This window comes from Colletotrichum godetiae (genome assembly GCF_030913485.1).
Source record: "Colletotrichum godetiae strain CBS 193.32 chromosome Unknown BDP55scaffold_28, whole genome shotgun sequence".
NCBI classification, from domain to species: domain Eukaryota; kingdom Fungi; phylum Ascomycota; class Sordariomycetes; order Glomerellales; family Glomerellaceae; genus Colletotrichum; species Colletotrichum godetiae.
The window spans coordinates 65494-85685 of NW_026851276.1; the positions used below are offsets into that span (position 1 = coordinate 65494).

Consider the following 20192-nt stretch of genomic DNA (forward strand, 5'->3'; position numbering starts at 1 on the left):
GTCTACCCCGCCTTTTTATCTAGATAGAGGTTTCGTGTCTGTCACTTGTGACATTTTCCTGGTGGTTTGAAACAGCCTTTCTGCCAGAGACCGTTGTCGTTGAACGCCAAGTGGGACTCCTGGAAAAGGCCCAAGATGACAGAACGGGACCCAGACCCGATGCACCCCTACGACATATCGCGAAATAAAACAACTACTTGCACTGATAAAATAATGCGGTACCGATTTTTTTGCGGATGAGTCGGCATCAGAGAAGTTTTTCCATTCCTTTAAAAGTCTCGTCCGAGCTGGAGGATTCGTATGGCTGACATTTGGTGTCAAGGGGTTGTAGTTACGCAAGACTTGACATGGGACTCAAACAGTACCAGAAACATGGATTTTCCGACTGTCTACCAGAAACGATACACGCAGCAAAGTGCGGTGTTTCTCAGCTGCTGGATCCAAGTTTGCGCCCTTTTTTCTTCGTTTCTTCCCACCCAAAGTCACTTGGACAGCTAGATATGCCATATGGCGGCGATCCTCGCCCCCACTTCGTGACAATTACGTGCAACTTACTCTGAAATGACCATGTGTTGCAGGGATCTCAAAACCGCCAGTCTGCTTTTGCTCAAGCTATGGATGTTCAAGCAAAAGGCAACTGTGTGACGCTAGTTGGAAGCGAGAATTTGTCATATCTTACTCGAACCACTCCAATTGGCCATTCATACCATCTTCTCCGAAGATGTCGATTGTACGAATGCACTCTTCAACTGCCTTGAGGAAATAAGCCGTCGAATAACGGAACAAAAGCCTGCTTTCATGGAGAACACTCGTAGCTTCCAAAACGATCCGAGACTGCCTTGTAAAGGCTGTTCTGTAGGAAACGAAGAATCTTTTCAAACTGAATACTCTCAAGAGACAGCTGCAGGGAAATTAGAGAGTCCAAACATCATGTATAGAGTATTGCCTTGCTACGAGACATGATTGATTGATTCATAAGTCTTTACTGTTGACAAGTTGCGGCTAAACTCCCTCAAGGACATATGTCTTATTGGATTAATTCTTGTTCTGGGGCTTTGAAGACCCTTCAATGACTTACTATAAATCATTTACTCTATTTCTACTCCAAGTCGGTAAGTTTGCCATGATATTTGATAATACCTCGTACATTATAGACCCACGTGGAAGGAACCCTGAAATGGTACTCTGCGCATGCGGTAAGAACATCGATTGTTGACTTCGGCATTAATGATGATCAACCTGATGACCCTGTCCTTCCCGGCTGAAATCCAGACTCTTATCCGACGAAATATCGTTTGAAGACGACTACACGATTCTTTTGAGCTTGTGCATCATTTAGCAAATCTGGAGCAAAGGACAAGATTATAAGCGGCGAAGCGCCAAGACATCTAGAACAAGAGTAGACACCGTGATGGATTCAAGTCGTTTCATGGATTGGTCAAAGACAGCGATATCGTATCTCAAGGTCCAAATGCAACATCTTCAAACATTACGATGCTACGACCTTCAGATAAGCTATGGACGGCATTCACCGAGATTAATAATTACAACGCCCAGGGCGCTGTCCGGGTACGGGGCAAAACTTCGGTCCCGGATGGGACCACTCCTCGCTCTCGTATCCCGGCCCGATTGGTCCAAAACATCGGGAAATATGGAGTTCTTAGCGGCTCGCACTTGATCGGAGGCCGGCGGTACGCAAACGTCAAATGGCATTCCAACTTCAAATACCTAGGCATTTCCCCTTACGTAGAAGAACATGATCTTGTGCATTACTCGTGTGACAGAATCATTATGTAAGCCGTATATATTTTGGTGGACTTTTGCGAATCTGCTACGTTGAACATGATGATTTCCCGGTTGAGAGCCGTCGCTATTGCCTTGGCTCTACGTCTCTCGACACGCTAAACGATGCAATCGCAGACTGGGAATGATGCTCCCGCCAATCAATTTTCGTGCACGCAATGCCGGACGCGGAAACTCAGGTGCGATCGCGTTCGCCCACGCTGCGGTCGGTGTTCGAGACTCGGAGACAGCTGCGACTATCCTCAGTCGAGAAGAGCCAATGTTGGTAGAAGAAAACGGGTACATGAGCTAGAGGCCAAATTAGGTATGTTGATTTTTGTATTGACAGATTTTGACGAAGTAAAAATAATCCGAATGTGGCGGAATTCGGAGACCAATGAATCTCACTGTCTCACACTCACGATCTGGTAGACCAACTCGAGAGGTTGGCAAAGACTGGAGACAACCCTTCTGCTTCCGAAAATGACGGAACCTCGCCGCAACAAATCGCCAGCGAGAGTGTCGATTTTTTGACAGGAGACTTGCCGTATGCGACAGCATCAACAAGCGGTACTCCAGATCAAGATCAGAACTCACTAGAAGACAAGACGTCTTTCACCGAACTACTCTCCCAAGGGCTTTTCGAGCAATCGCCGTCTAAAGATGTCATCGAGTTTTTGTAAGATTAAGAACCCTTCCTTCTCTACTTATTCCTCATCGATTTGATCCTTTGGAAATGACCAATTTTCTAACTCTTTCTACAGAACAAGGACGTACTTTGATAAGTGGCAACACGCTGCGCCAATGTTGCACCGGACCCGGTACATCATGTCGTTGTACTTGCCACCTCACATGCAGCCTCCAATGTGCCTACAATACATCGTCATGGCCTCCGGCGCAGAAGCAACCAAGACTCACCGACAGCTAGCCATGCCGTTTTACCATCGCGCTAAGGCATATCTAGAAGCCGATGAAATGAAAGTGAGTTGTGCCCCCCCTCCCCATTCTCAAGAAATCAGCGCAAGCTGGCAGGATGGTGGTTTTGACACTACTCAACAAAAATAGGGCGATGGTCATTACTTTGCCACCGTAGCGCATGCTCAGTGCTGGTCACTGATTGCCAACTTTGAAGCTCAGCAACTCTACTTTGCACAAGCTTCAATGAGTCTCTGTCGAGCCATCAGGGTTGCCCAGATGCTCGGCCTTCACCGTGTCGATGGGGAATGCGTCAACGCGATGCCTCTGCTTCCGCCGCCGCGGGACTGGTCCGAGGCAGAGGAGAGACGTAGGACGTGGTGGGTGATTTACTGTGCGGATCGGTTGGTTAGCGGTAGTACGGGCTGGCCGGTCATGATCAACCAGCAAGATGTGAGTCAACGGCACCTGAGCGCTAGACTCTGGTTGAGCCACGGAAACATGATAAAGGTACCTGGCCATTTCGTGCTCATCTAAGCTTTTGCAGATTTCTACCCACCTCCCTGCGTCAGACACAGCTTTCGAAACGGGCGTGAAGGAGCAGGCGAGTCCGCTGACGAGTATCCTCCTCCAAGAAGGCCGGGACTTTTCCGCCTTCGCAGGACGGGTCCTGGCCGCGGCATCATTCTTCCAGGCCTTCCAGCACTCGACACGAACGTTACCAGACGACGATCTAACCGATCCTCGCACAAGTCGGAACTGGAAACGACACCGTGAAATTGATAACGATCTAGTAGGTCTCCTCGGCGCCCTCCCAGACGACCTCACCCTCCCCAAGAACATCCAATGCCGCAACGCCACCTTTATCAACGCCATCATCCATACGTCAGTCATCTTGCTTCACAGAGCAGCTCTCGCCCGCGTTGATTCTTTCGGGTTGCCGGAACACATGGCAAAACAGAGCCGGGCGAGGTTGATTTGCGCCGCTGAGGAGATTCTCAACATTTTCCGAATGATGCCCGACATCACGCAGACGCTCAAGAACCCCATGTTGACCTTCTCCATGTACACGGCCTCTCTCGTGTTCCTCGACAACTGGGATACGTCAGCCCAAGACTATCGGCAGCAGGATAACCTGGACTTCATCCTTCGCATCATCATACTAGCTGCCAAAGCATGGAATAATCCCGTCATGAAGTCGACGGCAGTTCAGCTCGCGGTGGATATGCGGCAGCAAGGTCTCAATTCTAAGGCAGTTAAAAAGGTATATATTTACAAATCCTCCTTCTCCATAGTAAAGCCTTCCTTACAAAACTATACTAACTTAGACTATATAGGCAACTAAATTATCACCAGGTCTTAATATAGAACCTATTATAGCAAAAGGAGTTTTTTCATCATCTAACTTCATATAGGGTAGTTAGTTCGAATCGTAAGTTAATAAAGAGGTTAAATTAATTTCTATATAAAGGTATAAAAATAAGATTTTAACTAGAAATTAAATAGGCTACGAGTTTTATAAATACAAATTATTCCGCTTTATATTGCGATTTCTCGTAGATATTAGGGAGATTTCACCGTGATTTCTCCGCCATTACGGTAAAAGACTTTATGGTAAAACCTGCAAGAATTTACTAGGAATTCTCAACAAAAGGCTACTAAATATTACGGAGATTTCTCCAGGATTTCCCCGTAAAATCTTAAGGTATTTCTTAAAGATTTCACTATAGAGGCATAATAAAATCTTAAAAAGGACATCTTAATATTATTACTATTTCACCGCATATAAAGTATAATAATTAGTAGTATAACCTCTTTTTTAATAAAATAAGTAGTTACTTACTTACGGAAAAGACGAGTTAAATAAGCGTTAACTCCTTCTATACTAATAGGCTAGCTAAATAAGTATTGATCTTATTATAGAAATAAGCAAGCTAAGTAAATATCGACCCTATTCACGATAAAATTACGATAAATAAACGCCGATAACGATATCGACTTACTTTAGGAATTCAGGGACATTCCAATCCCAGAGAACTAGGATCGAGCCGCCTAGCTAATCGCAGCTTACATATTAAATTACGACCGCCTTAAATCTATTAACAAGCCGAACTACCGGGTCATTCTAATCTTATAAATTATAAAAGCCGTACTAATTACGTAAAACCCTAACTAGCAAATTGATAAATCCGTATACCTATCTTCCTAGCGATAATAAGGACGATTCCGGATAGTATTTACTATATAACTAAATAAGGAACCGGTTTACTAAGATTATATTATTCCTCATTTATAAGATCAGCTACCGCTAGAACAGCTTATCTTTATAGAATTAATAAATATAGTAAAAAAAATCCTATCGTACCAGATTCCCCCGGACTTAAGGCTATTACTAGAGGAGATAAAACTTCCCTCTTCCCCGCTATCACTAGATCCAGAACCTCCTCCTACTTTTAAGGAATAATCAATATCTAAAAAAAAATAACTAAAGTAAAAAGTCTCTTTCGTAACAAAGCCTCTCGATAAACGATACCTCGCTATAGATAGAAGTAAAGGTTTCCCTATAAAGTCTAAAAACTTTGACTATTTAGGTAATAGCTAATCAGCTTACCCCGGCTTTAATAATACCCCGCTAGATAAAACCTCTTATTTACGCTAGTAAACGTTACGTTAAAGCTATATACCGCATAATCGTAAGTATTATAGACGGCAATATATCTCCTATAGCACGTTATACTACCCCGGATCTTAATATCCTACTCGCTCTAATTAAGAGAACTCTTTCTTAGATAATAAACCTTATACTATATAATCGGGTTTAATATATAAAAGCTCTTACCTTGGTTACGTAGACGATAACTTTCCCGGACCTCCTCCGCCGCTGGGTAACCGGAATAACCCCGAATAAAAAGACATTAACCTGGATAATAAAAACGATAAAGACTATAGTCCGGTAACGGACTTCTACCTATAGAAGGTTACGTTTAATACTAAGGAAGTCGGCTGGTTTAAACCCTCTTCAAAATACACTAAAACCCGAAATATATAAATAAAGGGTACTAAAAATATCTAGATAAACGTTGACTAATTCATTAACGTATTTTAGTACTACGCCATATAATCCCAATAACATTATAAAGCTACTATTCTAAACTTATATAAATACCTTCTAGGGGTATTACTAAATTAATATACTAGAGATATTATGCCGGACATCTAGTATAAATTACGTAATATTAACTACGGACTTGATTAATAGTCTTAGTATTTACGCAAACGGTTTAAGATACTGCGTTCTATTGCCTAGGTATAACTTAACCGCTTATATTATACTTTAAAAAATATATATAATAATAAAGACCTTCGTTATTTTGCTACTAAAATTAGCTAACTAGCTATCGTAGCCGACCACCTACCTAAATAAATCTTTAAATTAATTTATAACCGGATTAATGCAAACCTTATAGTAGGTAGACCAAGACCTAATAAGTTTACTAACCATAATACTTAACTTAACGACCTAGTTAATTACCAAAAAGGCTAGTACCGAAACGTCTATCGTAATTAAAAATCTTAGCTCAAAACCGCTTTAATTATAGACTCGACTAGATAAAAATAGTACCCTTTAAGGTCTATATTTCAAAAATCACTATTCTAAAAAGACAGTACTAACTAAATAGACTCGCCACTATAGCGGATTAAACTATTAGATAAAACTACCGTTATAGGGCCGTTTAAGCTATAGAATAGCTTACTATAGCGACCTATAAATAGTAACTACTGTAAAAAGTGCGGATATTATCAGTAAAAGGATAACCCTAATTAAAATAACCGTAATAAACTAACAAATAGTAAATCCAACTATCCAAATTAGGTTAATTAACGGCGATTAATATACAAATACTAAAAGGACAGAACCAACTTAGTATAGAAAGTCTACATACAAAATAAAGATAGTATAATTAACTAGGACGTCCAATAGCAAATACAAAATAAAGGATATTATATTATTAATACTTATGCTATAAAATCGCCAGTATCCTCTATAGAAATATTTAATAGCTAACCCGAGGAGTCGGATAGTACTAAAGAAGTTAATATCCTTAATAATAAAACCGTCTTATCCGATTATTAATATATTCTAGAATATAATAATATTTATTTTATTTCGTTAAACTACTATACATATTATGCAAAACTACTATATACTAAGCAGATATAATGCATATACTATTTGATTTATTAGAATATAAAACTAAAAAACCTTAATAACATCCACTAATTTAAAAATCTATTATAAAAAACGGTTAATCTTTATTTAGTACTATATAACTTCTACTATATATGAATAACTATTGCCTTTAAAGCTAACGGTCTGTAAAAATAAGCCTATATAGATAGTAAAACTAGTAAAGTAGCTATTAGAAAAGATATTCTCTACCAAATCCCTAGCTACATAATCGATTAAACCGTTAAGTAAACTTTAACGGGTATAGGATATGCTAAAATTATAGAATAGGCTATGTTTAACTTATACGTAACAAGTATTATTAATAATAAACCTTACTCCGCCGTTTTATATATAGGAGTATAGGTCTTAAGATACCTTTAAGCCGGTATTTTAATAAGTTAAGAGTTTAACGTTCTAAATAAAATAAATATCCTTAACTTAAAAAGAAAAATCCGCATCGGAAGTTATAAAAACTTAGAAATTCTTACGGTAATATATTCTAAAAGATCACTATGTACATATAAGGTCAGATCCGCTATTAATATAATAATCCCACTACTATAGCACGCTATAATACCTATTTTAATAATAAAAGATTTAAAACCTATTTACTATTATTTAGACTTAAAACCGATAGCAACATCAACTATTTAATAGGTTATAGTCTAGTAGTATATATTAAGAATTAATCTTTTCAAAAGCCGCTTCGCCTCTATCAAAACGAAATAATAAAAACTTTACAACCGCTAAACAATAATATTACCTAAAAAATATCACTTACAGACATAATTTCCAACCTATAAAACACCACCATCAATACTAAGAATAACCAAAATGAGGAATAAGGACTTTATTATAACTATTTAACTACTAAATTAAAGATAGGTATTAAGCAAAACAAGGACTATAAATCGATTAAAACTCTAAAAGAAGTAACTATTTTTAACCGTAATAAATTATTTATTAAGAAGCTTGCTACCATTATTATAGACTTCCTATCTATATAGAAACTCACCGGTCTAATTAAGGTAAGGCTAGAAAAAAAAATAACGATACTATTAATTCCGAACTACTACAAACATAATATCGGTTAACGTATGTTCCCGTAGGGCATTAATAACTAACATTTTATTAACAATAAAATGGATAATATATATACTAAAGGTTAAGCCAAATAGGTTAACTTTCTAATACTATTCGGTATACCCCTTTTTATAATATAGAGAATAATAAACGGTAAACGTAAGGGCCATATGGTCGTAAACCTTAGAGCACTAAATAAAGTTACTATACCTAACGTATACCTACTACCACTATAATCAAAAATTATCCGCAAAATATGTAGTAAAGCCTTTATAACTAAAGTAAATACCCGAATATTCTTCTATCAATTCCCGGTTAAAAAGGAGCATTAAGAACGATTAACTATAATAAACCATCGTAGCTAAGAAATATCCACTATAGCCCTAATAAGATTTCGCAATTTACCGGCGTATACTTAGCGATTCATTAATAAATTACTCCGTAATCACACCGAATATACATGGGCATTTATTAATAATATCGTTATTACCTCCGATATAGAAAAAGAATATACTAAATACTTATATATTATTTTTAATATTTTTAAAGAAAAAGACGTTACCCTCTCGCTAAATAAGTCTTTTCTTAAATTTCTATCTATAGAACTATTAAGTTTTAATATCGATATATTTAAATTATAGAATATCGAAGACCGTATCAGAGCCTTAAAACTTATCTACTTCCTAACAAACCTTTTAGTATTAGAAAAATAAATTAGCTTTATAGGATATCTCTACCATCTTATACTACGTTATACTTTATAAATCGATGCTCTATAACGGTAAAAGACAAGCTTATTAGTATAAAATAGAAAAAAAAGAAAGGTTTAAAGAGCAGTATAGAAATACTTTTATAATACCGCTAATATCGATAATATTCTGTAAAAAAAAGCCGTATTTAAAGATATAAAAGCCGTACTAATAAATTCGTTAACCTTATTCTATTATAACCTATACCGTACGCTTTTTATATAGCTAGACGTTTTATATAAAAAAAGCTACGGCACTATAACCTTCTATTTACGTACCGGAACCAAGTAGATACTAGGTACTCCTATACTGCAGATATTAGTTAAACCTATCCTCTACCTTAGTAAAGTTCTTAATTTTATAAAAAAGAAATATTAGCTAATAGAATTAGAAGTCGTATACCTCGTATAAATAATAAAAAAGACCCGTATAATAATATAATCTTCTAGGTAAAACCCTACCTTTATCCTAACGGACTATATATTAACGGCCGGCATAATAATATAAACAACGCTCCAAACTACAGATAATAAACGAGCCAATTTATAGTTAATTCTTATAGCTAAATACTTATCCGGTTTCTTACTTAAATATATCTATATTTCTAGAATAAATAATATTATCCCCGATATATTCTCGCAAATTCTATCTAAAAATAAAGAAACTAACTTAACCACTATAGGCAAACTCGATAATATTTAGTAAAATAAGCTTATTTATTAGTCTACCAACATTAGCATTTCTCCCAATATAAAACAGCAAATTCGCCATAAATATAAAAACGCATTAAATTAAAAATAATATAAGGATATACTATAAAGCACGGACCTAGACTTTACCTTACCGTTCGACCTTAACTAAGGCCTACTCTATTTTATTAAATATAGCGGCAAGAGAAAACTATATATTCCTAACAATATAGCTAATAAACTTATCGCCGCTACTCATAACGAAAACCAACATTATAAAGATAAATAAGTATAATATAAGTTATAAAACAAGTTTATTATACCGAACTTAATATCTAAAATCAAAAAATATCGCTACCACTATCCCGTTTATAGCCCGCTAGGAAAAAAAAGAGAAAAGCCGATAAGGGCCTTATAACCTATTCTTATACCGGTAATTCCTTTTTATATAATTACTATAGACTTTGTTATAGGATTACCTAAGGTCTTAGTAAATAACTCCCTTTAAAAACTACAAAACTTCTTATTCTATAACTATGTTCTTATAGTAACCGATAAATTCTTTAAATTTATTATAATTATACTAGGTCACACCACGTATATAGCTTCAGATTAGTCCGTTAACCTTCTCTAAATACTACGACTCTATAATTAAAGAATCTCTAAAAGTATTATTTTTAATAAAGATCCGAAGTTTCTCTCTAACTTTTAGCAAAATATATAAAAAGAACTTAATACATTATTAAAGTTTTTAATAATATATTATTTATAAACCGATGGATAATTAAAAAGAACAAATTAAACTGTAAAATCCGCCCTTTAAGTATAATACATAACTTTTCCGGACAAAAACTAGTTATATAGAGTAATCCCTATATAATTTAGCCTAAATAACAGTTATTTATCTATAATCAAATACGCTCCGAATAAGATACTATACGGCTTTAAGATTAACGGCCTAATAAATCTACTTATAATAACAAACAATAAAATTAAATGCAATATATTTTAAAAAGAAGTAAAACTTTCTATTGTAGAGGGGTAGATATATATAAAAGATACGTTCAATAAGGGTTACCGATATATAGTTTTCGCCTTTAACGATTTTATATACCTACGTTTAGGTAAAGGATATAAACTTCTAAGAAATCCGTCCAGAAAAATCTCCCTATAATATACTAAGCCGATTAAAGTCCTAAAACGAATCGGACTATTAATATACTGCCTTAACCTACTACTAATTATAAATATTCATCTAGTAATATTTATAATATACCTTATTCTAACCTAAAATCCGTAAACCGATCCTTTTAACTGCACCGCTCTCCTAATAATATTAATAGATATAGACGACCCGTACTAAGCAAAATAAAGGAACTAGTATAGTTACTATAAAGTTAAACGGATCCTAAATAAACGTACCTAAAGGCGTAGACCCGGATCAAGCAAGATTTAGTACCTTATTAAATAAAAAGATTACCCATATTTCCATAATATATAAATAAACGCTAACGCTATAAAGTCGACTAAATTAGTAAAAGCTTTTGAGTAATAGCTAGCAGAGGCCACTAATAAATATATATTAAACTACCTAATTCGTATCCCTACTATAGTATAGCTTATAGTAAAAGAATTAAGTAAACTACCTATAATACCTTAAAAACGGCACGGCAGGCCTTATAAATAAAGGGATATAGTTTACTTATACTAAATAAAAAGGGTTTTACTATGGCAAAACCAAGATAATTCCCTTATAATATTATAGAGAAATCAAAAAATAACTATAACGTACATTCCTAACCAAAAAGGGGTAATTATCAAAGAAAGTCCCCGCTATTTATAACGATTAGCCACTAGCCAATAAGCTTTCATTAATAATATAACGGCCTTTTATCACCTCAACACTAGCAAACAAGGCATTAAGGAAATTATTTACCCTTATAAAAATACACAGCTCTCACTTAAAATTGGATAGTCGTCGACCCATATTTAAAATCAAGGAACCGCCCTAGGTAACTAACCTTCTACTACAATTATATTTCTATCGCCCACTTTCCTATATTTATATTTCATAACCTACCCATCATACACCCTACTTTACTTTCTAGTATCCGTGATTTTACTATAAAATCATACTAAGCTTTATTTTATTAAAGGCATTTCTATATCTCTAGCTAGGATATTCTACCTAATCCCTAATATTACTAATAAATACCGCTCCCGCAACTACTAATTTCGTAAATACTACTATATTGCCTATTAAAACGGACGCTAGCTAAATAATCTTACCTTTAATAACTACTTTTAAATAATTTATATCTATAGTAGTGAAGAGTTATTGAACTCCAACCTCAAATTAGGTAAAAAGGTATATTAAACTCTTCTCTAGAATCCGGTACTCGTACATCGGCTATAAGATCTTGCTATCACCAAGGGGTATCTACGCCCTTAGGAAAACACCTTTAAAACCATAATCTTCTAGAATTAAGCAACGTTTTCACAGACTATTAATAAAAAGGAAGCCTATAAGATCTTTTACCTTAACACATAGCCTCCCATCGCTCACTATAATATATTATTCAATAAAGGTTAGGCCTAATATCCTACACCTTAGACCCCTATGCCAATCCCGGGTAACGATTTCTACTAAAATATCCCCGTAAACGTCGAAAATATAGCTAATATCTTTAAATATAACTCTTAAACTTCCAATAATTCCGCTTACTTTAATAATAAATCTATAATTATGCCTAGTAGCCAGCCCTGTAATAACCAAGGATAATTTATCTAGACTCCTAGTACGTACAAGATAAACTGCCTAGTTACCCTGGTATCGCATACTAACTATATATCTGGTACTATAAGCGCTACTAAAGAATATAAGATAATTAAAAAAGCCTATAAAGGCTTAAAGTTTATTAAGGTCGCATACGGCCTAGCTAAGGACTATATCTGTAGCGATATAAAGAAAGAGGAGTTCTATAAAGTAATAACGACCACCTATACCTAGTACCTAAATATATATACCCACCTAAAGGAGGTATTTAATACGCTCATTCCTAACCTCACTATAAATAGCTCGGAGATCGTACTATGCTAAATCGACAATATAATTAATAAGACCCGTCTTTTAACTACTAATAAGTATAGTATTATTAAGCTCTCTAATAATAATAAAGCCGTTAAAACCCCGACTAAGGTATGCCGTATATTATATAAGGATAAACTTACCGTATATAACCTGTTTATAACTACCTGCACCACTTCTGTAAATACCTAGTCTAGTAAGATCCCTACCTTTGCTATAGCATCTTAGGACCGTATTATATACCTTATAAATAACCGTACGTTTTATAAGTACGTATTTAAATAGCTCTTTACCAACCTCCCCGACGCTAGCCCGGTTAATATAATTAACTAGAGCCCTGGCCTTTACGCGTTCATCTATAAGGGAGAGGGAATTATTAATATTCCTTATATAATCGCTATTCTCTATACTATTATTAGTTTATTAGTAATTAACGACGAACTTATAAATAGATTTCCTTTAAACCAGATTCTTTATAATCTAAAGATCTTAATAAATACCGCTCGTTTTACTAAAACGGACGCTAAAGCTTATAAGAGCTATATTACGGCTTATAAGACCGCCCTCGTCGATATAGCTAAGAATAGATCGGTTAAAGACCTCTATTTTACCGCTAGTACTACCTATATATATACGTAGCGCTATAGATGGTCCTAGCTCTTTAACTTGAACGTAGATAAGCTCGTTAAGTATATTAATAAAAAAGAACTCACTCTAGCTCACGTTAGTGCTCTACTCAATATTAATAATATCGATATAATTAATAACGCTAAATAGGCGGTGGTAACACCTAACCTATACCTCGGTTAAGAATACGCAGAGGAACCATAGTAGTATAGCTAGTACTATTTTTAATTATATTAAATAGCCGGTAAATTAATAAATTAAGGTTTTTATTTAACTAAGTAACTATTTGTTCCGTTTGATCTCTTATTTATATATATAACTTCTTTATAATTTTAATATATTATAAATAAATAATTTATAAAGCGTAACTAATATACTTCTGCTATTTTATAGATTTCGTAAATAAAATAGTTTTTTTTAATAAGGGGCATTTATTACGATTTCTCGTAAATGTTAGGGAGATTTCACCGTGATTTCTCTACTACTATAGTGAAAGACTTTATAATAAAACCTGCAAGAATTCACTAGGAATTCTCGGTAAAAGGTTACTAGATATTATAGAGATTTCCCTAGGATTTCCCCGTAAAATCTCAAGGTATTTCTTAGAGATTTTACTGCGGAGGTATAGTAAAATCTTAAAAAGGACATCTCAATATTATTACTATTTTACCGCATATAAAGCGTAACACTTTATGTACGGTAAAATAATAATAATATTAAAATGTCCTCTCTAAGATTTCACTATACCTTTACGGTAAAATCTCCAAGAAATACCTTGAGAATTCACAAGGAAACCTCAGGAAAATCTCCATAATATCTAGTAGCCTTTCGCCGCAAATTCCTAGTGAATTCTCGCAGGATTCACTATAAGGTCTTTTACTATAGTACCAGAGAAATCACGGTAGAATCTCCCTAACATCTATAAGAAATCGCAACACAAATATATAAATAACTTATATATAGTCTTTTATCCTAAAATAAAATTAGACTTTAAATTTAATATTAATTCTTTATATTACTATTTAATTATAATAATTAAAAATATTACTTAATATTAGGCTCGTTTATTAAGATTCTTTTTTTTTTCCCTTCTTATACATAATTAATCTAATTTTCATTTATATTATTAGGGGGTTTTCCTTTTTTTTTTTTTTTAATAAAGTAATATCTAGTCCTGACCCAAGCGCCCTAGGTACAAGCTAGGCCTAGATTCCGATCTCTAAATTAACCGACATACACATCCATCCTTTCTAACTAATGTATAAGCTCCTTAAAGCTATTAATAAACAGTTAGCGGTACTTTAAATACCGGCCTAGTTACGAGCCGACCCTTCCGCCGGTCCTTATATATTAGTACGGCCTACTAGGTTATCTATATATAGGCGCGACCCCAAATAAGATAGATCCTATTACACAAAAGAATTCCAGGCAACGAGGCAGCTAATAGAGTAGCTAAGAAACGACTAGGTTAGGAGAAAATAACTAGATTAGCCCTAGAGTAGATTCGCCTTCGGAGCTACGACCTCTCAGGTCGATATTAAAAACATAGACTAATAAGACAGTACCTTAGAGCTAGAAAACTAAATAGGTAGCGGAAATTAGAGGAAGAGTGATCTTTCGCTATATACCGAGGCCTATAAAAAAGGTACTTTAACTTTACGAAGACCTACCTAAACGATAAAACTCTATACTTACCTAACTTCGAATAGAGAAGATCGGCCTCTAGGATTTCTTATTTAATTAATATGTTCTGGATATTATAGACCCGCGATGTGTCTGCGGTAAGGGACGCCAAACTATAATACACGTCCTGCTGCGCTATAGGAAATTCCGGATCCTTCGACGGTAGGTCCTCGGTCCAGTTTTAAGAAGCCTCCGGAAGATTTTAAGCGAGCGCAAAATAGCCGCTAAGGCCATCCAAATTATAGGAATAGACGCAGATCCTAGAGCAGTTTAGGATCGAGACCTAACCAGACAAAGTCTAGCACTGGGAGGAGACTGTAGGTATCTTGGGTACAGACACGAGGTAATTGCTTCACGAGAGCTTAGTATAGATGTACATTAGTATTATAACCGCTGTCTACGATAGGTGGCAGCTAACTGTAAAGGGAGGATTAAGAGGAAAAAGCGGGAAAACCGGGGACAGCTGGTCGTGTTTGTTAATATGGCGAAGTGTGGCATCGTGAATTATCTTCGGCGCTTTAACTGTTCGCCAGACCCCGTTGACCGGCACACCGGGCATGGCTGCGGGAATATCGCGGCTAAAACCGAGTAGGAATACAGTTCAGTTCAGTATCCCATCGATTACGGAGAGGCGACAATACATATGAAAGCGGAGTACTGACGTCATGCCGCGACAGATGGGATAACAACCCCAACAGACAACTCTGAACCCTTTTTCCTACAGCGCACGCATCTATTCGACGTACAAGTTACTTTTCGCGACACTCGCAGCCCTCTTGATCGAGGACTCTGCGAACCTTTCTTCAGTCGACCCACCTCCCTACGACTTTTCTCCTCTAGATCGAGCTGTGCTTGATCTAGATCATTCTTTACCGCAACCATGGCTACTGACAAGGGACTCGAAGACGCCGCTGAGAGTGAGTTTCAAATCCCTGTTTTGTGGCGGGCGTGGTGGTTCGCTTCGCTCGTGTACAGACGTTGCAGTTTTGGCTTGCTCTGGCCTGCAAAACTTTGTACTTTATTCAGCATGGACAAGGTCTTAGGCTAACACGCTGTGAAACAGGTCAAATCGGGTCCAACTATGACGAGACGGTCGAGTCCTTTGATGACATGAGCCTCGCGTCTGAGCTGCTCCGTGGTGGTAAGTTTGCGGCGCGGCCACACAGTTGATCTGCGCTCCTTACTGATATCTGGCCAGTGTATGCTTATGGCTTCGAGCGTCCCTCGACTATTCAGCAACGTGCCATCATGCCCATCATCAAGGGCCACGACATCGTTGCCCAGGCTCATCCTGGTACTGGCAAGACAGCTGCTTTCTCTATTTCGGTTCTCCAAAAGATCAACCCAGCGGTTAAGCAGTGCCAGGCGCTCATCTTGGCCCCGACTCGCGAGTTTGCTCAACAGATTCAAAAGGTCGTTGTCGCTATTGGCGACTTTATGAATGTGAAGTGCCACGCCTGTTTTGGTGGAAATAGTGTACATGATAACATAATGGCCTTGGAGGATGGCCCTCAGGTCGTTGTCGGAACGCCTGGCCGCATTCACGATATGATCCAGCGTCGCATCCTTAAGACTAATGCTATAAATATGTTCATTCTCGATGAGGCCGACGAGATGCTTTCGGTAAATTTCTATTTAAATGTCTCTTGACGTCTCTTAGTCGCTAATATCTGACTCTTAGCGCGGTTTTACTGAACAAATCTACAATATCTTCCAGCTCCTGCCTCAGTCGACCCAGGTTATTCTTCTATCTGCCACTATGCCCCAGGACGTTCTTGAGGTCACCACTAAGTTCATGCATGACCCTATCCGCATCCTGGTCAAGCAAGACCCCCCCGAGGGTATTAAGCAGTTCTGCATTATGGTCGAGAAGGAGGAGTGGAAGCTCAACACTCTTTTCGATCTATATAATAGTATCACTACTTCCCAGACAATCATCTTTTGCAACACCCGCAAAAAGCTCGAATGGCTGACGGAAAATCTAAAGTCCCGCAACCATCCCTTCTCCGCTATGCACGGGGATATGACTGCCATTCAACGTGCTACGATTATGAAAGAATTTCGTTCTGGTTCTACTCGTTTCTTAATTGCCACTGATCTACTCGCTCGTGGCATAGATATCCAGCAAATTCCCCTGGTCATCAACTACGATCTTCCTGCCAACCATGAAAATTATATACATCGCGTCGGTCGTGGCGGATATCTCGGATGGAAAGGCATCGCTATCAACTTTGTCACCCCTAATGATACCTACCTGATAAGAAAGATCGAGCATTTTTACGCTACTGATATTGATGAGATAACTACTGATGATGTCAAGCCGCATCTCCTAGCGCCTGAGGCTTAAAGTGTAAGGGAAAGAAAAAACTTAAAATGGATAGAAGGAGCAGCGACAAGATCAGTAGGAACACATATCATAATATCAACTGTAGCTTCATATCTTCAAGTGCTATAAAGTTTAGGGAAAGTACTTAGCTATTGAAGAGAGACTGCGAAGCTATGCAGTCATGCTTATAGTTCTTATGGAAGTAGAGTAGGTGCCTGTCTTCTAGCTGATGTGGAATATACATTAAGTCGTGCTTGTGTTATGTTGCGCTTCCTCGGGCCCTGGCAAAGTTCGCGTTATTCTCCTGACCTAATGCTGTGTGTGTCACGAACGGAGGCAAACACGAAAGAGAACACCAATGTCATTGGCGTGGTGCCGGCCAGCTGCCTCGACTTGGACACAAGGGCTGGATTTGGGCATCACAGTACTGTCAGCGCTTTCGAGATCCTGGACGGTGAGGATCGCGAGATTCAGTAGCTGCTTGGTAGGAATGCCGTCGACGAAGCGAATAGGGGATTTGAGGTCGTGTGGAATACACTTGACATCAGTCGAGATACTGGCGCGACTCGGCTGTCTATCGCTATAGCCTTCCTGAAGATCATTACTTACTCATCCCTTCTTGAATCCCTGGGCCTCTGGCAAATTTGCATTGCTTCCAACAGCATTAACGCACCACTCCAAGTATATTTTGAACTCCCGTCTGATAAACTGTCTATTTCTGTGCCGTCTCTTCCCGACGGACCTTTTCGGCACGCTGAAATACCCCTCAATTGAATAGAAGCCCGGGGAGTAAGGTGGCAATGGTTCCACTGCAACGCCTGCATCTTTACGCCATTTTACTATCTTAGACGGGAAGTGCCGAGATGCATTGTCAATAACCAGGACTGACTTGGGCTCTGGATACCTGCTATAGTGTTGCTGTAGTTGCTCGATGAACATGACGAACAATTGGGCGGCATGCCATCCTCGCCTTGTGCTTTGTTGCCCTGATCGCCCTAGATCACAACTCTAGCCAGGCAAATGCCCAATACCTCCAAAACTTAGACCGAATCCGTCTCATAAACTCTGTGACCCAAAAACAGTACGATGGTTACAGATAGTGAGTTCATCCCCAGATTCCCTTTCTCTGCCCCCTGTTTGGCAGGATCCCTAGCATCGACAGCATGCTCACAATCTCTTAGCAAGGCCGTCCCTGACAACCAGCTTGCTTGGCGTAATCATCGAATTGGAAACCGACATTTTCTATTTCTACTACAACTGCAACTATATGAACAATATCTGCGACAACGTCAATATCTTCCTGAACTCCTCCCGCGGCAATGTCGAGATGGAAGACCTTATCTTCACCACAAAAGGCCCGACAGCTGGCACCGTACTCATTGAATAGAACATAGCCGCAGACACAAAAAGGTCGGTGGCCCTCTGGGACTGCCACGTCCGGGTTGGCGGTGCGACGGGCACCGATCTGACGCCCACTGAGTGTCCGGCTGTGACATCTGGCACCGCCCCGGGCTGCAATGCCGCTAGTCTGATGATGAACATTCAGCCAGGCGTATTGGGATACCTCGAGAATGTGGCTGTGGATAGCTGACCATATCATTGATGACTCAGGCCTGGAAGACGCCAATGACACCATGGTACACAACTCGGTCTACGTTGCTCGCGGCCTGCTTGTCGAGAGCACTGGGCCCACATGGCTCTATGGCACGTCGTCGGAGCACGCAGTAATGTACCAATACAACTTTCACAATGCCGCGAGCGTCTTCGCCGCCATAATCCAGACAGAGTCGCCTTACTACCAGCTGACGCCCAACCCGCCTGCTCCCTTCGCCAGCTCCTTCGGCCTCTTTCCCGGCGATCCAGACTACTCCTGTGCCGCGAGCGATGAGTTCAGCGGTTGCGATGAGTCGTGGGCCGTCGTGATGCGCAGCTACGAGGAGATCGTCATTGCTTGCGCTAGCTTGTACTCGTGGAGGTTTTCGACCTACTCCCAAGACTGTATCGGTGGGCAGCTATGCCAGAAAGCACTAGTTCTTCTCAAGGGGAACCGTGCTAGCGTGAGATAGGAGCATCTTGTTACCATCGGCGCCAAGTACATGGCTGTTATGGACGGAAAGGGCATTGCGGCTAAGGATAACCTCAACGTTGATGCACATCCTTTCTGGTCCCAGGTATCGCTCCTTGACGTCACCAGCGACGGCGAGCAGTACAATGACGTCCTCTGCCTTGACCCGTCCACTTGGGATATGGAACAGCCTAAGTTTTCTTGTGAGCCGCCGTGACGAGTCAGGATTCCACCACATACAGGCGCGCCTACTGCCGCCAATCACCCGCTCATGACTGTTAGCCAGGACGCGTGGACGAGTACTATAACAGTATGGCCCATAACGCTGTTCAAATCGGGCTCCGAGGTGATGACCATCGGCGGCTCCAACGTGAAGAGGGACGTTGGCGGCCTGAACCGCCGAGCCTTTGAGCACTTTTGGCCCGCTCCCACTACGACTGCCGCTTGACCCGTCGTCGTTTACAACGGCCCGGATGACAGGAAATCAACGACGAGCCTTAAGGCCCCCTTCCCGACGCAGCCTCCGTCCATCGAGCCCGGCTCGCCATCGCCGCAAAGCGGCGCGTGGCCGGCAAAGGCTTTGTGGCCGCGCATGGCTGCCGCCGTGAATCCCAAAAAGGAGCTGAACGATAGGCTCAAGAACTGGATGTGCCGTCAGGCGGCCGAGTCGCCGAGCTACTACGATATGGACATGCTGGACTGCCCGGGCACGGGCGGGAACAACAACGACTCGGGCGGCCAGATGCAAGTGGGCGACGGCACTGGCTGGGGTGGCTCCAAGATATCTTGAACAACGGTACCATGAGCCTGCCGGGTTTTTATTCCTTGGGGTTCAGTATTGAGTGAGCTCGGGCGCATGTGCGAACTGCCGCAGGAGTCAAATACCACCGCCACCACGGCGCAGACAACGCAGCCTTCATAGTCCACGACGAAGCCGCTGAAGCAGGCCGATAC

At 39.3% G+C, this 20192-nt stretch overlaps 6 protein-coding genes across 6 annotated transcripts; 5 read left to right on the forward strand and 1 right to left on the reverse strand.

The window, feature by feature from the left end:
* Nucleotides 1-73: 73 nt before the first annotated feature.
* Nucleotides 74-1149, reverse strand: BDP55DRAFT_716785 (uncharacterized protein; the record flags this gene model as incomplete). The annotated part of the gene is made up of 4 exons (XM_060578350.1): nt 74-529; nt 556-612; nt 680-901; nt 1079-1149. 4 exons carry the CDS (start codon nt 1147-1149, stop codon nt 355-357), a joined length of 525 nt encoding a protein of 174 aa, XP_060427871.1. The 3' UTR covers nt 74-354.
* A 599-nt stretch (nt 1150-1748) lies between these two features.
* Nucleotides 1749-4196, forward strand: BDP55DRAFT_668389 (binuclear zinc transcription factor). Its single transcript, XM_060575228.1, has 6 exons — nt 1749-2107; nt 2215-2461; nt 2547-2763; nt 2848-3150; nt 3245-3961; nt 4035-4196. Exons 1-6 carry the CDS (start codon nt 1909-1911, stop codon nt 4110-4112), a joined length of 1761 nt encoding a protein of 586 aa, XP_060427872.1. The 5' UTR covers nt 1749-1908; the 3' UTR covers nt 4113-4196.
* Nucleotides 4197-15578: 11382 nt separating this feature from the next.
* BDP55DRAFT_585185 (helicase superfamily domain-containing protein) lies at nt 15579-17426 on the forward strand. Its single transcript, XM_060570869.1, has 4 exons — nt 15579-15764; nt 15911-15988; nt 16046-16470; nt 16529-17426. Exons 1-4 carry the CDS (start codon nt 15728-15730, stop codon nt 17192-17194), a joined length of 1206 nt encoding a protein of 401 aa, XP_060427873.1. The 5' UTR covers nt 15579-15727; the 3' UTR covers nt 17195-17426.
* Nucleotides 17427-18259: 833 nt separating this feature from the next.
* On the forward strand, nt 18260-18560 carry BDP55DRAFT_730031 (uncharacterized protein; the record flags this gene model as incomplete). Its single annotated transcript, XM_060579643.1, has 2 exons — nt 18260-18272; nt 18355-18560. 2 exons carry the CDS (start codon nt 18260-18262, stop codon nt 18558-18560), a joined length of 219 nt encoding a protein of 72 aa, XP_060427874.1.
* Nucleotides 18461-19233, forward strand: BDP55DRAFT_746932 (uncharacterized protein; the record flags this gene model as incomplete). Its single annotated transcript, XM_060580562.1, has 1 exon — nt 18461-19233. A coding segment is annotated over exon 1 (489 nt), but the record flags the coding sequence as incomplete, so codon positions are not given.
* A 178-nt stretch (nt 19234-19411) lies between these two features.
* On the forward strand, nt 19412-19760 carry BDP55DRAFT_668401 (uncharacterized protein). Its single transcript, XM_060575229.1, has one exon. It carries the CDS (start codon nt 19510-19512, stop codon nt 19684-19686), a length of 177 nt encoding a protein of 58 aa, XP_060427876.1. The 5' UTR covers nt 19412-19509; the 3' UTR covers nt 19687-19760.
* The last annotated feature ends 432 nt before the right edge of the window (nt 19761-20192 follow it).